This window comes from Lactuca sativa, chromosome 5 (genome assembly GCF_002870075.4).
Source record: "Lactuca sativa cultivar Salinas chromosome 5, Lsat_Salinas_v11, whole genome shotgun sequence".
NCBI lineage: Eukaryota > Viridiplantae > Streptophyta > Magnoliopsida > Asterales > Asteraceae > Lactuca > Lactuca sativa.
The window spans coordinates 195982147-196002667 of NC_056627.2; the positions used below are offsets into that span (position 1 = coordinate 195982147).

Consider the following 20521-nt stretch of genomic DNA (forward strand, 5'->3'; position numbering starts at 1 on the left):
ACATGTATAAAAATCTCTCACCCAGCATAGATAGCAAGTATTCAAACAATCTACACACATAGCACGTAATTTATATTAATATCTATGTGTAAGATGAAAGTAACTATGCACTCACTTGGTAAGGTGGTGAGTCGGCACTCGGACAGCACTTCGTTACTCTTAAAAAAATTATCCCTTGATGAAACCTAGTATCATTACCACTAGAGTTTAGTCTAACGTTTGACGAGACTAATTTAATAGTCTAGCTATTATTAATATTATATAAGCGTTAAACAATACTTATATAACCCATAATAATAGCCCAAATACTCCTTATAAGGTCCTAATAACATTACTATATTGAAACATAAGTCATACTAAAGATAGGGTAGGCATAGATCACTTACAACGGGTTTTCTCGAAAACTGGGCTTCGCTGGAGCAGCGTTCCCGAGTTGAAAGGCTCTTCTTTTCGGAGCCGACGGGCGCTCCGGGCTTTTGCCTCGTGCTAGGGAGGTTCCCTAGGCTTTTTTGGGGGGTTTTAGGGCTTAGAGAGATGTTCTAGAGAGAGAAAGAAGTGGGGAAAGGTGTGAGAAAAAGAGGCAGCTTCGAGCCTCTATTTATAGGCCTCCAGGGGCGTCACCACACCGTGGTGTTGCGTATGCTCCAAGTTTTCACCTGGTGCTGACACGTGGAATCGCACACAAGGTGGAAATCAGCTGCTTTCAAAAATTCATAACTTTCGCATACGAGCTCTGTTTTCGACGTTCTTTATATCCACGCGTAGGTAAAAATAGGATCTACAACTTTCATTTTGACTCCGTCGGCTAATTCTCGACCGATCTTAAATTTAACAGTAGGAGGAGTTTAGACTGTTAAATGACCGTGAAGAATTCGTAATTCCTTCATACGGACTCCGTTTTCGTCTGTATTTTTACCGTTGAGTTCCTATAAATGAGATCTTAAACTCTCATTTAGGTCGCGTAAGCAAAAAACCGCTCGAACTAAAATTCGAGTTTCGGGTCGTGCACTTCTAAGCTGAATCTTAGAAAAATCATAACTTCCTCATACGAAGTCAGATTTGGGCGTTCTTTTTATGGATTTTCTCGGTTTAACGTATACTACAACTTTGGTTTAGATCACTAAGGCTAAAAATTCCTCCATCGTAAATTGACTATTTACGTCTCCCGGTGCCGTGCCGGTTTTGCCGTAAAACTTCGACGGGCCATAACTTCTTCGTTATAACTCGGATTTCGGCGCTCTTTATATGTACGGAACCCTTGAGACATATTCTACAACTTGGTTAAGATTATTTATTCTAAATAATCTTTTGTCGAAAAGTCATTTTCGACCCCTATTATCTCTAAATTGACTAGCCCGAATCTACGGGCGTTACATGATCCGACTTAAATGGTCGGCAACAAGATTTTCACACCCGCTCTTGTCCCGAATCTCCAAATCAAATTCTTGAAATAATAAGATCCACCGAATGAGTCTTGGCTTTGCATGTTTCTTTGTCATCAAGTACTTGAGAGTCGCATGATCCGAATACACAATGACTTTGGTACCAAGTAGATATTGCCTAAACTTCTCCAAAGTGAACATTATGGCTAATAGCTCCTTCTCCGTGGTAGACGGGTTGCTTTGAGCATTGTGTAGTGTCCTTGACGCATAATAGATCACATGCGAGGCTCTTCAATTCTTTTGACCCCAAAACAGAGCCTGTATCATAGTTGCTTGCATCACACACAATCTCAAAGGGAAATCCCAATTTGGTGCTTGTATGATGGGGGTAGATGTAAGCAACTCTTTGAGCTTGTCAAAAGCCTCTTTGCACACCTCATTGAAGTCGAAATCAACTTCCTTTTGCATGAGTATCCACATTGGTCTTGTTATCTTTGACAAGTCTTTGATGAACCTTATGTTGAAACCTGCATAACCTAAAAAAGAATGAACTTCCCGAACACAAGTTGGGTAAGGTAAGCTTTGAATAGCATCAATTTTAGCTTTATCTACTTTGATTCCTTTCTTTGACATAATGTGACCTAAAATAAGACATTGACTCACCATAAAATGACATTTCAATATATATTTTCAAAATCTTTGTTAGGTTAGTCAAACACTCTTGGAATGAGTTTTCGTATACCGTAAAATCATCCATAAAAAACTTCAATTATGTTTTCGACATATTTCGAGAAAATACTAACCATACAACATTAGAAAGTGGCCAGGGCATTACACAATCCGAATGACATTCTTCGGTATGCAAAAGTGCCAAATAGACTTGTAAAGGTTGTCTTTTCTTGGCCTTCCGGTGCCACTGGGATTTTGTAACGCCCGCAGATTCAAGCTAGTCAATTTAAAAATAATAATGGTACGTTTGGCTGTGGAAAATTTTCTAGTTTTCTAAGAAAATTTTCCAAAAAAACGGAAATTTTGAAAACACGTTTGATTCATTCAGTTTTTCAAAGTTTTCTTAGAAAATGAAAATTTTCAGTTTTCCAAATTGTATGTAAAGTACTAAAGTGTTTTTTATAGTTTTCCAAAGTTTTCCAAATTTCTAATATGAAAAATGAAAACTCCACCAGTTCTAACCAACCGTGTTTTCTAAAATTTACATTGAAAATTGAAAATGAAAACTCAACTCTATATTTTGAAAATATTTTCTTAAAAAATGAACACAATTTTCCATAACCAAACACACCCTAAGTGTTAAAAATGATTTTTCGATAGATAATTATTTAGGATAAATAATATTAACCAAAGTTCTATTATATGTCACAAAAATTTCGTACATATAAAAAATGCTGAAATCCGATTTATAACGAAGAAATTATGACTCGTTGAAGTTTTGCGATTTAAACCGACACGACTCTACGTAACGTAAAAAGTAAATTTTTGATAAATTACTTTTAGCCTTAGTGATACAATCAAAAGTCGTAGTAGTTGTTAAACCGAGAGCGTTCATATAAATAATATCCATATGTCAATTTATGATTTTTTTTTTTTAAAAAAAAATTTAAATTAAAAAACCACATAATACTTATACTTATTATATATGTAAAGTATGAAATGTAATAAATATTATACTAAATTGCAATTAATATGTTTCTTCATTTCTTATTTCAAAATTTTATTTTAAAAAATATTTATTATTTACATTTTAATATTTTATTTTTTTTAATCAACCCGTGTAATACACGAGTTTTACACATAGTAAATTTAACATGTGAAAAGTTACCCGAAAATGACTTGTCGACTCTTTGACCCAAAATCGACTCACTAACCCGCATACTCATATACTTAAACAATCTATATGGGTTGGATTGGGTTGGGTTGAGTTGATGACTCCAACCTGCCAACTCATATATTATATGAGTTAGATTGGATCAATGTATTATGATCCGTCAATCCATCAATCTGGGACCTACCAACCCGAGTCCAACCTAATTGTCATACCTAATCATAAGTTTTTTTTTTGTTATTAGACAACTACCTCCATCACAACTTCTGCTCTATTTTCTTTCCACTCCATTTCATCGAGTCTCCATTCCCTAATCTTGGATAGATAAACACACCAAATTATAAAAACGAACGACACACAATCAAGTTTATATTCCTTCTTATTTTGTTTCAAACGCAAAAAAGATGATTATATACATTGTATTTGTCTTTACTTTCTTGAAAAGGAAGAACAAACAAAATCAAACGTGGATAGATAAACTTATTCCTTTTTATCGATGACGTTCATCATCAATTATGTTGAAACCCTAAAAAATCACATATGTGTTGATAGTGTCGGTCATCATTATTTTCTTTGTTTTATCTTAAATAAAAGTTATAACGACCTCAATCTGAAAAAAATAGGGATAATGTTGCTTCCCAAATAATTTGTTTGAAACTTATAATAGCTCATTATATACCTAATTAATACATTAATTTTGGTTTATGTAGACATATTTGTTATATAGATATAACATCAATAACGTTTATATGTGTAAGTTTATAAAAAAGATGTTAATTGATTTTATCTCAATCAAAATTTTATTTTTTAAAAAGTACTTATTGGTATAAATTGTTTTCTAAAACATTTATAAATATTAATAATTTTTTAGAAAAAGTGAAATAATAATAAAGTAGAAACCAATAAAAACTCATAGAAACCCGTTGCCAAACCGGCCTTGAAAAACCGTCTAACATACGCACCCATCCCTCTCCTTCCACCTTTCTTCCAAGTCGTGCGGCACGTGACATCGCCACCTGAGAAAACCCTTTCACCTCCGTATTATCCCCCTCTGCGTCGCTTCTGAGGGCGCTCCACCGCCGTGCTTTCACTAACATGCGCCATAACCTCCTATCCACCTCCTTCTTCCCAATGGCACCTTCCTCCTTTTCCTCTTCTACCACAACCACCCACCACCACCACCTCAACAAAAAGCCCTCTTCATCTTCTTCTTCAAACCCTAACCCTAACAATTGTACAGGCACTTGCTCTCATCATTCCCCCTCCGCGACTCTCGATATCTTAATCCTCATCCTAGTCCTGTTTTCCGGCGCATTTTTAGTCTCTTCCTACTTCTCCTACATCTTCCATTCTCTCTCCCTTATCCTCCCGCCTATTTCTCTCTCTATCCTTATAGATATCTCCTCTCTTTACCTCATCGGCTTCTTCCTGTTCTTCGTGCTTTCGATAATCGGTTTGGAGATCTGTTGTGGCAACAGGTCAAGGAAGTGTGGGAAGAAAGGATGTAAAGGGTTGAAGAAGGCGATGGAGTTCGATCTGCAGCTGCAGACGGAGGAGGTATTGAGATCGGGTGTCAAAGGAATGAAGGAGATGGATGAGTTGCCATGGAAAGGAGGGAGTGAGACAAATCCTGATTATGAGTGTTTGAGGACTGAGTTGAGGAAAATGGCACCGATGAATGGAAGAGCAGTGTTGCTGTTTAGATCCAAGTGTGGTTGTCCTGTTGCAAAGCTTGAAGGATGGGGACCTAAACGTGGGAGGAGAAACAAGAAGTAAGTTTGATTCTCTGTAGACTTCATTTTAATGATTTAACCGAGGATATTATGTATGATTAGCTTATTATGAATTCATATTTAGTTGTTTGTGAATCTTTACTACAAGAACAACTTATTGGCAACATGGTTTAAGTTCTTTTGTCGCATTGATGATCAGGGTTACATTAGTTGATGAAAAACTTGAAAGAAAGAAGCTTTAACAAATTGGCCAGTTGAAGTTAGATTGATGGTTTTCACATGTTTGCCTGTTCTAGATCAAGTGTTAATAGATCGAGAAATGGTTTTTTGATTGAAGAGTATTGTTTTCCCTCTTCTCAATAAGACTTTGATGCAAATATAGATAAAAATGTCTGGATTCTTTGTAAACTTATTGAACATGACCATAGTTTTTGGGCATCTTCAATCAGTGATATAGATTTTAGACAAATCTGATTAGAAGTAATTTTGAATCAAATTTGATACAGAAGTCACAGAACCCTAAATTATCTGGATTTCTTTTAAACTTGAGTTATGATGTTTTGTCACTTTGTGGTCTAAGTCATCTTTATGTCGTATTCTGTGTGATTTGGCCGGAATTGGAATTGGGATTGGAACTGGAATTCGATTCCATTCTAATCCTGCATCATCTTTGCAACACTTTCTCCTTATAAATAGTAAATACTCAACTCCCCTTTTAATCCAATTTCTTCAGATTCCAGATCCTTCAAATTCCAATTCCTTTGAATATGGTTCATTTATTTTCTATATTTTGTACCATAATAACATACAAAATTTGTATATTTGGCAGGAATTTGAGTCTGAATGGAGGAAATCATGGCTGATACTTGAGAATGCAGTTGCTGTGGGTTTCAATTTCATCTGTGTTTCTTGTTTGTCTATTATTATTAGTATTACCCTCAAGAATTTGGGTTTATTTAGTTTTATGGATGACTTGAAACTCTTGAAATATTTACAGAAAAGACCCTCCATTGTAAACCATATTTGATTGGTATATCAAGGGTAATATACTTGATTAAATATGAATAAATATCTAAAACATTTTGGTTAATGTTTGTTACTTTTAAACCTAATCTTGGCCATAAGGCTTTCATCTGTTATCATGGCACAAGTTTTTTAGCGCTATTTTGGTTATATGAGGTTGAGAGAGGGTATTTATGTCTTTTTCCTAGACGAGAGATTGTGAGTATGTATCCTATCTAGTTCCAACTTTTTGGGTGGGGCAAAATGGTAAATTTTGTTCCATTGATTTTAGTTCGAATTGGGGGAAAATTGTAATTTTTGTTCCATTGATTTCGGTTCAAATTGGGAAACTAAAGCACGTTGATAGGTAATTGTTAAGAAACATTCTAACATATTAATTTATCATATTGTTTGCTCGAAGCACACTACTATAGTATAGGAAATAGTTACCAAGGTTACTTTTAAGAAATCTTAGGTATTCTAGAATTTTTGCTATGTTTGCTGAAAAACTAACTCTTAATTTATAAGTTAGCCAATAACTAATAAATTAGTTGAAAGATATAAAGTTACATAAAAAAAAAACATTTAGGATAATGAGTTTTCTATAATTAAATTAAGAGGTATACTTGGAATATTATTAAAAAGTTTCCAAAAAATTAATCTAAATAGTCTTTTAAAAAACTAGTATATAGTATATTCTTTGGCTAAGCCAAATATGACAACTTAAAAATACTCAAAAAAATAAGCAAGGTTATAAGATACCAAACACATCATTCATCCTATAAATAAGATTTTACTTGGTGTATAAATAGTTAAATATACCAAAAATTAACAATAAGGTTGTTATTCTAATTAGACACGACCTCTTGTTCCAAATTACGTCAAAACCTTGTGAGTTATGACAATGAGTAAGATGCTTCATTTTATTGTGAGCTCTTGACATATGTTGCTTCAACGAATAGACAAATTAACATCTGGTTGTGTGTTATGATCGTTTGAAGCATGGCCGTTACTAAGATCTTTAGTCACCATTCTTTAAGTGTTAGGATTTTCAACAACAAGAACATAATTAAATGTGTTAATAAGAATAAACATGATACAAGATTTAGGTGGTCCACACGATTAAGGTAATCGTGTTATGTCCACATGCAAACTAAAAATGATTATTGATTTCGTAGTGGGGTCTACAATCTCATCTTGATCTATATATGGAGCTAGGAATTCGATTTCGACCCTAAAATTGCTAGGTATTCGATTTTACTCTAAAGCTACATACAAGCTTAGCTAAGTCTTAATAGCGGGAAATAAAGTCAATGAGCAATCAAGACTCCATAACTCAACAAATCACGAGAGAAGACAACAACCTTGTATTAAGCTTGACGAAACCAAGACCAATATCAGTTAGACCAAAATCATACTCTTTTAATCCCATCCTAAAGGTAGAATGAGGTTGATCGCTCTTGATCTCTTATCTCATCCTCATTGTTATAAATAGCCTTCAAAGTTTGCATGTCACATCTAATCTAATCTACTTTGGTCCCATTATGTTGTCTTGTAACACACAACCTTTGATCCAGGACATTCTATCTTATGTTGTTGGCTCTAACTCAATATCTTGCTACTTGTCATCATAGGTAAGCATTTTGTGATCCTTTATGTAAACACATACTTGTAACATATCTGATAGTTATACTTGAGAAAAGGATTTTGACTAAAATAAAACAAAACATCGAATTTGGATTCAAAATGTATGATGTTAGAAACAATACATAAGAACTAAGAAGGGGGTGGGTGCTATTTTCAGTTAGCTGGAGGGTCTGGATTACAACTTCCTCAAACATGAGGAATTTATCTTGGTAAATCAACCCTAATATACTAACATACTCATTTCAAGTAAAACATTATTAAAATATCATCCAAAATCTCGTTGAATAGTAGAAATCAGAGTATAACCAAATACGATTGGGTTTAGTTTCTAATGTTGATTGAAACAGGGCCAAAGTATTATAAGGTTTGGTACTCATCAAATATCACGAATCACACTTTGCGGTTTGCATCATGTGGTACGAAGGCTACTAGGCCATAGCAACCGGGCCTAATTTCTTATATGTTTAAAAGCAAGTGTTAAGAAATCCCTTATATTTTCTACCATTTAAAAAATTAAAAATAAAAAGTCTATGAATCCTAAACCATAATTAATAGCTCTTAACGGCTATTTTACACAATAAATCCAACACACATTTGCTTTTGACTTTATTTAAATATACTAGGTACTAAACCTTCGAACCAACGATAAATACCTTAACTGAGTTAAACGTACTTAATGTGCAAAAACCAATTCATTTGTCACGCAAAATTAGCAAACACCTACCATATAAACAACTTAAAAGTTTAAAAATATGTAAAAATAACCATTGACCCCAAACCCCAACTCTCCTAGATTTCTACCATTAAAATAATATTTGTATTTATAAAATTATTACTTTCAAGTTTTAAAGAGATGTAAACAATTTTAGCTTCATTTATTCCTACCCATCTCCACTTATCCATACCCTCTAATCATTGTTTTTTATAATTAATTTAATGATTACATATTTTTACTAATCATTAATAGTTTTAATAATTAATTTATGATTAATAGTTTTTTTTTAATAATTAATTTATCATTTATTCCTACATTATCTCCACATTTTTTTACTAACATATTTATAATTAATAGTTTTTTTTAATATAAACATTTATAAATTTATTTACTAAAATATTATTTATTTTATTTATTCTATAGATAATTTATTAATACTAATTTATAGAAGATGTGTAAATATTTGTATTCATTTTTAAAAAATAAAAATAAAACACGACATAACATTAATCTATTAAAAAGCTATTATTAAAATTGATATTTTATTAGAAAAAGACTACATAAACAATATTAAATAATGTTTTGATAAAAGAATTGATGTTTTTAGTTAAAATAAATAAACATATATAGAAACGATAAAGAAATAACTATAAAGTTATAAAATAGATAAAATTGCAAAAATGGTCCCTGTTGTATGTTAAAACTAGCATGTTTGGGCCAAAACGGTTTGGGTTAGCATCAATGGTCCAAAAGTTTCATTTTCTTGCAAGTTTGGTTCAGTTTGGTTTGAATTTTTTTGTAAAGACGATTTTGCCCTTATTATTTAATCTTTCATTTTTGTTTTATTACCAACCATTAAAAATAAAACAAAATAAAATACACACACACACACACACACACTCTCTCTCTCTCTCTCTCCCTCTCTCTTTCTCTCTTTCTCTTTCTCTCTTTCTCTTTCTCTCTTTTCAAAGTTATCGGACCACCACAGTAGCCAACGACCACCGCCAGTCAGACCACCACCACTAGTTGGACCATCACCTCTTGCCGGAACTCTAGCATTTTCCGGCGACGAATTCGTTGTGCCATCCATTTCATTGCCAAAATTCAGATCAAGGGTCATTGCCTCCAACTGTGACTCAATTTTCCAATGATGAAGAATGGAGACGGTGTTCCGGATCTTTGATGATGACCCCACTGGAGAAAAAATTTGCAAATCTGAGAGAGAGGGAAAGAGGCGTCTCCGACGAATGTACCCCCAACGTCATGGTGTTTGTATCTCGAAGCTCAAAGTCATCGTCGGAGAAAGCGAAAACGATGTAAAATCGAGCCACATACTTCACCCTTTCAATGTCGTTCTTGTGGAACCCTTCCCATTGAGGGTGAATAGACGTAATCGTCGTTTTGGCTTCACCCTTTGAGCTTCGTTCTCGCTTCACCGATGGTGTTGGAAACACGAGGGGTGTTGGAAACACTACTACACCCCTCACTTTCGTCACTGCTACACCCCATCACCATGCTCGTCACCTTCATATATGTTCAGTCTGTAGCTAGAGGATCCGGCTGTGGTGTTGAGATGTAACCCAGATCGATGACCCCCTTGATCAATGACAACCACCACTTTGGAGGCTTAACAACCGAGGAAAATTGATCTGAGGTGTCTTCCCCTCGATTTCCAGTCGTGAAACCCTCCATCTGAAAAACCTAGCCGCTAAGAAACCCTAATCGTCAAGAAACCCAAACTTCAGATCTCGATCTCCTTTCTCTCGTTTGCATCTGTCTAGGTTCAAAGGGAGGGTAGCAACGATCGAATCGGGTGTTTGGGGTGGTGCTACCTGACTGGAGGGAGGCGGAGGGGCAGCCTAGGCCGGCGACAACCACCCGTTCTTCTTCTTTGGACAGTGGTAAGCAAGAAACGAGAGAGAGAGAGATAGTGATAAAGAGAGAGAGAGAGAGGGTATTTTATTTTATTTCATTGTTGGTAATAAAACAAAAATGAAAAATTAAATAATAAAGGCAAAATCGTCTTTACAAAAAAATTCAAACCAAATTAGACCAAACTTGCAAGAAAATGAAACTTTTGGACCATTGATGCTAGCCCAAACCGTTTTGGCCCAAACATGCTAGTTTTGACATACCACATGGACCATTCTTGCAATTTTGTCTATAAAATATCATATTTTTAAAATAAATGGGTTGTTAATGCAAAGTTTTAGAGTATAAATCGATTACTTTTCTTTTAATCCTAAAAAAACGATGCAGCCGCCAAAAGAAAGAGTTGGGTGATTTTCGGTGAGTTTCACGTGTTTCCGGCGAGGTTTAACTGTGGCCTTCACACTTTTCTTTCTTTCTCATTTTATCTCCGACGGTGATGGCTGCAGGTGAGCTTCACATGTTTTCCGACGATCCTTCAGTCAAGCTTCATGTGTTTCCGGTGAGGTTTTCAGTTTTCTGGCGACGTTTCAGCCGTCTATCCAACGCTCCGACGACTATTTCTTTCTTACTCTGTTCTTATTACAATGTTTTTTCGGACTGTCCAACTCTTATCCAATGAATTAGATCGACCGGCGTTGTTTCACAGTTGGTTTCAAGTTAGTCCGACGAAGGCAGGTGGCCGTCAACGGTCATAGTGGCTTTCACGACGTTTTCCGACGTCTCTCTCTCTCTCTCTCTCTCTCTCTCTCTCCCTCTCTCTTTTAATATCTCTTCTGATTATTCTTAGTCACCGCCTTGCCGTCGACGGTCGTAATGACTGACGACGGTGGTTAATTGTTGTGGTTGGTGCCTGGATATGAGTTTTTGTTGGGGATTAAGCAACGTATTAAATTAATTGATTGTTTTGATTATTGTGTTAAAAACTTAATGTATTTTATTAAAAAATAATTTAGTAGTTAACCGAAGCATTACATTATGAGTAATTTTCAATGTAACACAGTTTCCTAAGCTTTGTCAAATTTTGATTAAAACAGTGACACATCTTTCGAAACATTAAAAGAATATGTTTTTTGTTTATTGGTTAAAATTCTGAAAAGGCTGCTACACCAAACATGTAATAATTAAGGGACAGAGTAATAAAAAATGGGGTTTTAATAACATATCCACAACTTTAATTTGGGTTCTCCTATATATCTCCATCTTTATAAGAGTGTACGCAATCAAGACACATGTCATGCGGGTTATGGGTGGTACCAGTGGCAACAACATCCGAGCATGAGAGATAGAGTGAAAGATGGTGGTTGAGCGGGTAAGAGGTTGATGAACTCGAGTTCCTCCTCCTTTATCTCCTCTCAAGTTGTACCATATGTATTAGGACTTGTACCGAAAAGTATGGATTTGGAGGGGCGAATTTTCTTATGTTATGAGTTGGTAGAAATAGAAGTTAGAAGACAGAGAAAACTAATATACCACAACCCTAAGATGATAGGTGGCATGTGGGTTAGGAGGGGTGAGGGGGCTCAACCCTAAGATGATAGGTTTTTTGTTGTTTTTTTTTTCATGTTATTTTGCATGGGTCCCATCCTTAACATTTTCCATTTCTTCCTTTTATTTATTTATTTATCACATCACACTATAATATATCTAAAACAAGATACTACAAGCAATAAACAATCACAATCACCCTAAAATGAACATTTCATGCTAAAAGAAATCTCACAGAACATCACCACTTCATCTATTTATCTCAAATTAGACAAAACATCACCACTTCCTTTTATGATATTATGCATTTAGTTGTACATAATTGTGGTGATCTTATTTCTTTTCTTCTTAAGATGTTTTCTTTATAATTTTTATGGTTTGCAGCAATATAAATTATAATTTATTATATTTTATGCTTAGGAAGTTAAAATTAGTTCCGACATCGATGCATTAATCAACATCAAGCAATATATAATTGGTTCAATACAAACAAGGCCTTGCAAACAAATTTGGACACTATTTCATTTTAAAAAGATCTTACAATCTTAATCCAATATTACAATCATGATCTTGCAAAAGGTAAAACAGTATTAGTTAATATCTCAATCTTGACAACCTTGGTTTTAATAACATTATTTCCACGTTATTTCTTTTCTTTATATATTATTGTTTCATGATTATTACATGATGTACTAATAATTTAATAACAAAGTAACTAATCATACTTATTTATTTATTGATAAGACTTGTATTAATACGAACTCAATATAAATCTTCTAAATTTGCTCTTTGACGTAGCACAATCACTCTCACCGTATGACCCCACATAGATCTTATATAGTGTGTGCATGTTAGATTGTGTACCTTACACACAATATGAATATTTACTAATCGACAAACATTCATGGAACTCAAGAAATACGTAACGAAGTAACAAAAACTGCATGTTCCCTTGACATAAAAGTACACTTACCTTTTGTTCAAGTTGTTTGTCCAGGTCATGGATAAACGATTTTGCAATGCCTTCCTTAGCTTGCTATCGCGGATACAACAAGATTTTGAAGTCGAAAATCCCTCTAGCTTAATGTTATCCAACTTTGTTTTATCACAAACAAATGAATTCAACAAAAGTATACTTCACAAAGTCGGTAGTATGAACATGTTTAGAAACAAAAAAATATGTACGAGGTCATGAATCTAGTTCAAATGAGTACTCAACTATTTGTGTCTCATCATGCCCTTGGATCAAATTCATCCAATAGCCTTGATTTGTAAAGGTCTAGATTCTCATAAATCAAAGACAAAGAATTAACTTGATCCAAGCATTAGCATTCCTAGATTCTCATAAATACACTACATTAACAAAAACCCAATATACATCTACATCCAACAATTTACAAAACTTCCAAACAACAAAATCAAAAAAATCAAACTCTACAAAATCAAAAACTACGAATCAATCTGACAGATAAGTTCAGCCGCCGCACCCATCGTCCCAACACCACCAGCCTCCAACAACCCAACCGCAAGCTCTTCCTCATTACATAACCTCAACCCTTTACTCAGCCTCATCAAAACCTCCCGATCAACTTCCACCACCCAATTCGGCACACAACCCACCATCAACCTCACAAACCCCGTCACATAACACCGCCACGTAACAGAATCACACCCAAGCGTTATCTTCCCGTTAACCGCGCTTCCCAAAAACTCCATATGCGATTCTAAAAACCTCGGCCGCCACTTCGACGCCGATAGCCGCGAGTCAATCCCCCACGCAAACGCCCCACACAGCACCGTGAAATGCGCCAAAGCGTATCCCCGTAGCATCGACATCGCCCCATTTGAGCTTTCTTCTACCTCGGTTTTATGAACAGAGATAAACCAAGAAGGTAGGGTTTCGTTTATTAAAGATTGAACTAAACCTTGACCTCCGGAGATATACAAAATCGAAGCACCTAATTGGGCTGCGAGTTTGACCTTGGTCAAACTCGCCGCTAATGAAACTTGTCCATATCTACCTTTAGTTTTGCTATTCGAAGCTATATCTTTCACGGATTCGATTAACAACGAGATGATATCATCTCTGAGGAACATGATGTCTCTGATGGAGCGATAGACGCGTAGGTAAAGGAATCCGGGGGCTACCGGAGATATTTCGCCGTAGAAATTGGAGCCGAAGCCGTGTCCGAGAAGTGCTCCGACGCCGCTGTGGCTGAGGGCGGCGGTGAAGCAGCTTTTGAGGAGTTGAGCGACGGCGCTGTTGTTGTGGAGGAAAACTGTACGGGAAGATGAGAAGACTAAAAAGTCGCTCCATTTTTTGGCTTTTTGGGTCCATAAGGAGGCGACGATCGGCATACATGGCCATGGACAACCGGCGGCTAGTGACTCTAGGGCGGGGCCGGCGAGGTTGAGGAAGCGTTGTGATGCTTTGTCGAGTTTGTAGGTTATTGTTAGGCTGACGAAGGCGGCTAAGGGAAGTGGAAGGGTAGCTGGGGAACTTATTCCTGAAAAAGATAGTTAATAATGACTCATTGTCAACTAAGAGAAAATAAATAGATAAATATAATCACAATAACGAATTACAAAATATCATTTTTGGATATATTTCTTTGCGATTTTTTTTTTAATATATGGTGATTTTAGTGAATCGAGAAGTAGTTTGGAATATTTGGTGATTTTAGTGAGAACTCAAAATAAATGAGGGGCATATATGTAAGTTAGAGAAAAAACCTGCAAGAAGGCTAGGAACATTAACACGGGTGGCAGCCAATATATTTTTGATATGTTCTTCAACCTTTGAAAGATTTGCAGCTGGACTCGGCCAATCTGTCCCATTCATAAAAACCGGTTTCCAAACACCACGCGACACTTCAGCTGAGAAGTAGCTCACAATGATCGCCAAAGATGCAGGAAGAAAATCCGCCAAATCTTTAAGCCCTGCAAAAAAAATAAAAAATACAAAAGGAAGGAACTCAATTTTTTCTTTTCACTTTTTCAAATACATTTTAAACATCATTTATCCAGACAACACTTTATCTGACCTGTACAAAGCTCACGTGGAGACAGTCTGCCATGGTCGCAAGCTGTCAAAGCAGCATCAACCACAAAAGGGACAGCTTCTAGAATATCCCAAGCAGGAAATTTAGGTCTTAAAGACAAATCTTCACTACCAGGTCCAGACGAAGTACTACTTCCCGAAACAGAATTCAATGGCTGGCCCCTATTTATCTTTCTAAACATCATATTCAAAAGGCCATCAACAATCTGATGAACAGGAGAATGAACAAGCCCAGAAAGTGTAGAAGCCAAACACGCTTGATGTTGTCGATACCATGCTTTTAATTTTGGGAAAGAGTCAAGGAATATAGGATTCGGACATGACGTTTTTGCCACTGCAGATAATCGTCTTCTGTTTCGATCCTCGTATCCAGAAGAGACTAATTGGGAATTTCGCATTAGTAAAAGGTATTCGGGAGTGAGTTGGGAGCCTACTGGAGGTACGTCTCCTACTCCGTATTCCAGAGGCGGATGATTGAACCTCCATAGCTTTAAGAGAAGTGCAAATGCGTTTGAAAACACCGCGTGTGCAGAAATTTCTTCTCCTGAGGTGAGAGTCCATGATATGTTTGGTACACATGATCCGAATACTTCACAGAGTGGCATCAAAGAACCAGCCAGTTGTGGAACCTGAGAAGTGAGAAACCACAACATACATTATGTACCAACACACATAGTATTGTGCGTAATACATAATGTTTCAGGCACTATTGTGCCTGATGTAGTCAGTCATCTAACTACAACAAACACATTATGTGATACATTATGTATCAATGTGCCTAATACATACCGTGTGATATAGTATGTATTAGGCACACATTGTGCTGTCGTGCCTGATCTGCATCAGGCACTAAACACTATGTGTGTCTGATTGAGTATGTATCAAGGCATATGGTATAATTTTAAAAGTTGAACTTACGAGTCCGTGTAGAGAGAAAATCTGAACACAGTCGATGGGTGCTATACCAACTAGAAGGACATTAAGCATAGGAGCATAAGCTATGAGATGGCTGTCATTTTCTGGATAGTTTACAGGTAGTGGAGGTGACAACAATCTTGTAATGAAATAAGCACTGTGCTCCTGCAATTACCATGACTCTTTAAATCAATCAACAAATTATTGCATTGTATTGTTTTTGAATGTAGAATATCAAATAAATTTACCTGGACATTCCAACCTCGAATCAAAGAGGCACCACAGAGAATAGTAGCAGCAGCTATTTTCTCATCATCTGATCCTTTGACTGCAATCTCAAACACCTTTTCAAGCTCTGCTAAGCTTCCATCAAATCCATTAGCTTAAATTCAGTTGCTTTTTTTTTTTTCGTTCACTAAATCTAAACAAAAGTGCATCTCATATCATGGCTTCCAAAACAAAATGATGACTAGGCATTTATGGCATTTTATTTGTATACCTTGATGCGGGTTCAGAAACAAGAGCATTCATCATTATTGGAGTAAGAGGTGCTCCTTTCATAAATGATGACCAACCAGGCACTTGAGTAGGGACCCCACGAGGTATTTGGTTCATGTGACCTGTCACATAACCTGGCCAGAAATACGCTGACGTGTCCAACAGATTTCTTGCAATACAAGCTTCCACTATCAAATGGTGCAAGTTTCCAGCTGCATATTAAGAACAATGAAGATTGGTTATGATCATGTATGATTAATAGCATCATAATGATGGCCACTTGGCGAAATGTAAGGAAAAAGTAAACGGGGGCAAATTTGTAAAAAGATAGGATTTTACGGGGAAAGCCTTCTTCTTTTGACTTTTTTCTACTAAGTTGTTCTTTTTTCCATTAAGTCAAAAAGAAACACTCATATATAGCTTACTAGATTAATTACTATCCCCATTAAGTTAAAAAAAACAACACCATAGGGTGTTGTTTCCTTTTACCTTAATTGTGATGGAGACTAAATCCACTAAGCTATATATGTGTGTTACTTTTTTATCTTAATGGAAAAAGAACAACTTAGTAGAAAAAGTCAAAAGAAGAAGGCTTTCCTCGTTAAATCCTAACTTTTTACAAATTTACCCCCGTTTACTTTTTCCTTACATTTCGCCAAGTGGGGTGTCATTTTCTTGAATATTTTTCAAAACATAATCTATCCAGACTCTGTAAGCGTGATGAAAAAAGAAAACAAATATGGAGTATAGTTTTTTTTTTTGGCTCTAATAGTGATTTATGTGACTTACAGAAGTTGATTGGCATATCTTTTATGTCAATGAAGTCAAGATATGCACTGCTACCAATATTAATGCCTGAAGTAAACATCATTGCTTTTGCAGCAGCCTGATTGGCATCAGAAACAACCAAAGGAGGTGGTGTCAACAAGCTCTGATAATCACCCAAACTCTGTAAGCATGATACCAAGTCCCTACGACGTGTTTCTTTATTATTTTCTATTGTTTGATTATTTAACTTGTGTTGTAATGGGGTTTCATCATCCTCAATTAGATCAGAAACCACTAGAGTTGTAATTGACAATAACATGCATAAGCGAGTATCCAGACGAGGCATAGGACCCTCAATGGGATCTCTTTCCTGAAATAAAATAAGATAATGTACAAAATCAATTAATATTTTTGAGTTTTCATGATGAAAAAGAAATTAATTATATTATTATAGACTAAATTGATGAGAATCCAAACCCTTTGAACAAGACGAAGAGCTGCCATCCAAAGACCAAGAAAAATCTCATGCCAAGTGTTGCCATTTAAGGCGTGAAGAGCTTTTACAATACCTACAAGAGAAGATACAGATAAGAAGGGCATTTACATCTTTTACATCGTACAAGCTTTTTAGGGCTATTAACAAGAGAACTATAACAAGTCATTGTCACACCTTGTTTAACTTTTTTGAGTGGAACAAATAATTGCAATTTTTGTCCCATTGACACCTGTCTCACTCCCAGTCCAATGCATATCAAACACAGTACAACCTATTGTGTCATGTCCTGTGTAAAGGGAGTGGAAAAAAAAAACTAAAAAAAAGGGAATTACGTGTAACGATTTCAATGGAACTTGTTGTGTCAACTTGTGATCCATCCATTGCATCTTCAAGAACAAGATCAAGAGGAATCCATAAAGAAGAACCACTGATTTTATGAGAAAGACCAGCAGATGAAGACATTACTGTGTGGATTTCTTGCAAGTAACTTGATTTATTTTCCTCTGACACAACTTTTCGATCATCTGATATTAATTGAAGAAGAATTTCTGGTGTAATCACCTTTGAATTTCTTAGTGATGAAGAATTTACAACAAGAACCTCTATATCTTGGATAAAACTTCTCCAATGTGTTGGCCTGAGTAAAACATTCATGGTTTTAAGAAAAATGTTTAACTATTCATCAAATACCTAAAATACCCTTCAAAAATCACAAATCGAATGAAACTTGTGGACCCAAATCAATACCATCAATCAAATGAATCTTGGGACTTGATGTGACTAAACAAGCTTTCTAGGGCTATTTTCAATAATGAAGAGAGGAGGGTATTCTTGTCTTTTGCACAGATAAGATAACAAAGGACAAGTCCATGTCCCATCTTTTTGGGTTGGGCAAAAGAGTAGAAATTTTGTCTCATTCACATCAGTCTCAAACTCTCAATGTCATATCATGTCAGTTGTGATAAACAAGGCCTAAATCTTTCGACTTGTTTCGAGTTTTTCTTTTAAAAAAAAATGTTTAAATAAAAAGTGTTGAAGGAAATATGTTCTAACATGTTTCGGCGTGCCAAAAGAAGAATCCTTGAAGTTACTTTGTTTTGAAGGAAAAGTCCAATGAGTTCAATAGCCATTATAGTATTTCTACTTTGTAACATCTCATGATACTCATTCCTCTTTCCATCATAACCTACTTCTAATTCCATATCTTGAGCTACATTCCATCTAAATTTTCTTTCCTCCAACAACCCTTCATCTCCTAATGCTGCCTCTACTAACTGCCAAACAACCGAAAAGATGAACTCAAGTAGCAAACTCCCAGAATCATTCACTTTCACTTGCATACCAAATATCTGAGAAAGATGGAGAACATTGTCTATTGAATTCATGATCCTGCATCAACAAGTTAGTAGGTTATTACATAGTAATGTAATTTACTTGATTTGTTTGTTATATCATTGTATTTTGAAAAATCTACTCAATGATATTGCTATTTCATGCATTTAGACTAATATTTAAAACATAAATTCTCAATAATGACAAGTAGAACACATATTGTAAAAGAGATGATGAGATATAGAGGGAATTAAGGGAGAAAGCTTACACTTCATAATTTTGAAATTCTACATGTGATTTGAGCTTAAAAGCATGTCGTTTAAGGAGTTCCATATACAGTCGAAATGCTGCTGGTTGATCACGTCGCATAGGAATAACCCTGTTCAATTTAAACAGTATTTAGTCAAGTAGTTCAATCTGATGTATCAAGAACATTGAGCCCTAATTCTCGCATAAATGGATCAAATTAACAAAACAGGATAAAGCTAATGGCATGTGAAAATTTAGTCCATATTTATTACAAATATAATCGTACTATGATTTGCTTTTTCCAATTTGGGAAAGTGAAGTAAGCAAAATTTCAAAGTGCAATTAATTATACTTGATGAACATAAGAACCCCACATGTAAAAAACAGACAAAACGACACAGATCCTTTATTAATTTTGTCTAATTCAATAAAGAATCCCAGAAATTCTGGTCAAAAAAATATATGTGAGGCCATTGTGAGTGTGAAATCAACTTCAACTTCAAATGATCTCAAGAACGCGTGAAAATGATTTAAAAAATACTGAAATTTTGGATTCGTGGAATCAGTCAGCCAGTTGGATTGATTCCATGAGGGACCCACACTACTAAATTCGAACAAATCAGGATCAAGCTGATGATAATCACAATGTTGAAAGTTGAAATCAAGCAACCAAAATCAAACTAGAAAACCATGAATGATGAGAAGAGATTCAAAACACCATCATCGATAAACCTTTGGAGAATCGAAATTCTGTTTTAGAAATCAGGTTGTGAAGGGAATTAAGTCAATATGAAGAAACCTGGTAGATAGAAGAGCGAGAACAAGTAAAGGAGGAACGATGTTGAAGATCAACGCCTTTTCCAGAAACTTCCATGAAATCGGATTGTTGTTCTCCCAACAAATGTGAGAAACTAAAAGGTCTGCTAAATCTGTGGAAGGAAGAGAGACACCAGCCGAGTTTAATTGGGATGAAAGGTGAATCGCCCATATCAACGGATCACTGCCTTTATCCTGAGATTTCTTCGTTAAATCAAGGACAGAGTCCCATAGCCTGTTATTATAACTGAAGGTCCCTAAGGACACCGCCATTAAAACCGCATATGTTGCTTAGAGAAGCTTGGAAAGTGGAAAGGGAGAGTTTGTTGGGTGGGTTTGATGTGTGTAAAATGGTATGAATTTTGGAAGTCAATGGTGAAGGCGTGGGTGGATGGGCACACGGAAGTGAGGGAGTGGTGGCAGACAATAGTACTTGAATATCAGAATTTTAAATGGGCAACTGAAAATGGCCTTTTAACAGAAATATATGGTGGCTTCATCTTTTAGACGCTACCTCTAAAAAGAGTTTATTTTTTCATTTTGTTAGCCTTTTTGGTAAATTCATTTTTAACCAAATTTTTGGAAGTATTTATATATAATAATTATGATGGACCGTAGCAAATTACAAGTCATACTAATCATATGTAACA

General features: G+C 35.5%; 2 protein-coding genes across 2 annotated transcripts; one reads left to right on the top strand and one right to left on the bottom strand.

Moving 5' to 3' along the window:
• The first annotated feature begins 4138 nt into the window (after positions 1-4138).
• LOC111876582 (uncharacterized protein At5g19025) lies at positions 4139-6045 on the top strand. Its single transcript, XM_023873134.3, has 2 exons — positions 4139-4994; positions 5785-6045. Exons 1-2 carry the CDS (start codon positions 4318-4320, stop codon positions 5816-5818), a joined length of 711 nt encoding a protein of 236 aa, XP_023728902.1. The 5' UTR covers positions 4139-4317; the 3' UTR covers positions 5819-6045.
• Positions 6046-13075: 7030 nt separating this feature from the next.
• LOC111876581 (mediator of RNA polymerase II transcription subunit 33A) lies at positions 13076-20334 on the bottom strand. The gene is made up of 12 exons (XM_023873133.3): positions 19855-20334; positions 19075-19185; positions 18528-18863; positions 17807-18111; positions 17456-17547; positions 17000-17348; positions 16212-16422; positions 15961-16075; positions 15716-15877; positions 14781-15426; positions 14470-14676; positions 13076-14243 (listed from the first exon to the last, which is right to left on the bottom strand). The coding sequence occupies exons 1-12, from the start codon at positions 20142-20144 to the stop codon at positions 13186-13188; spliced, it is 3882 nt and encodes a 1293-aa protein (XP_023728901.1). The 5' UTR covers positions 20145-20334; the 3' UTR covers positions 13076-13185.
• Between the last annotated feature and the right edge of the window lie 187 nt (positions 20335-20521).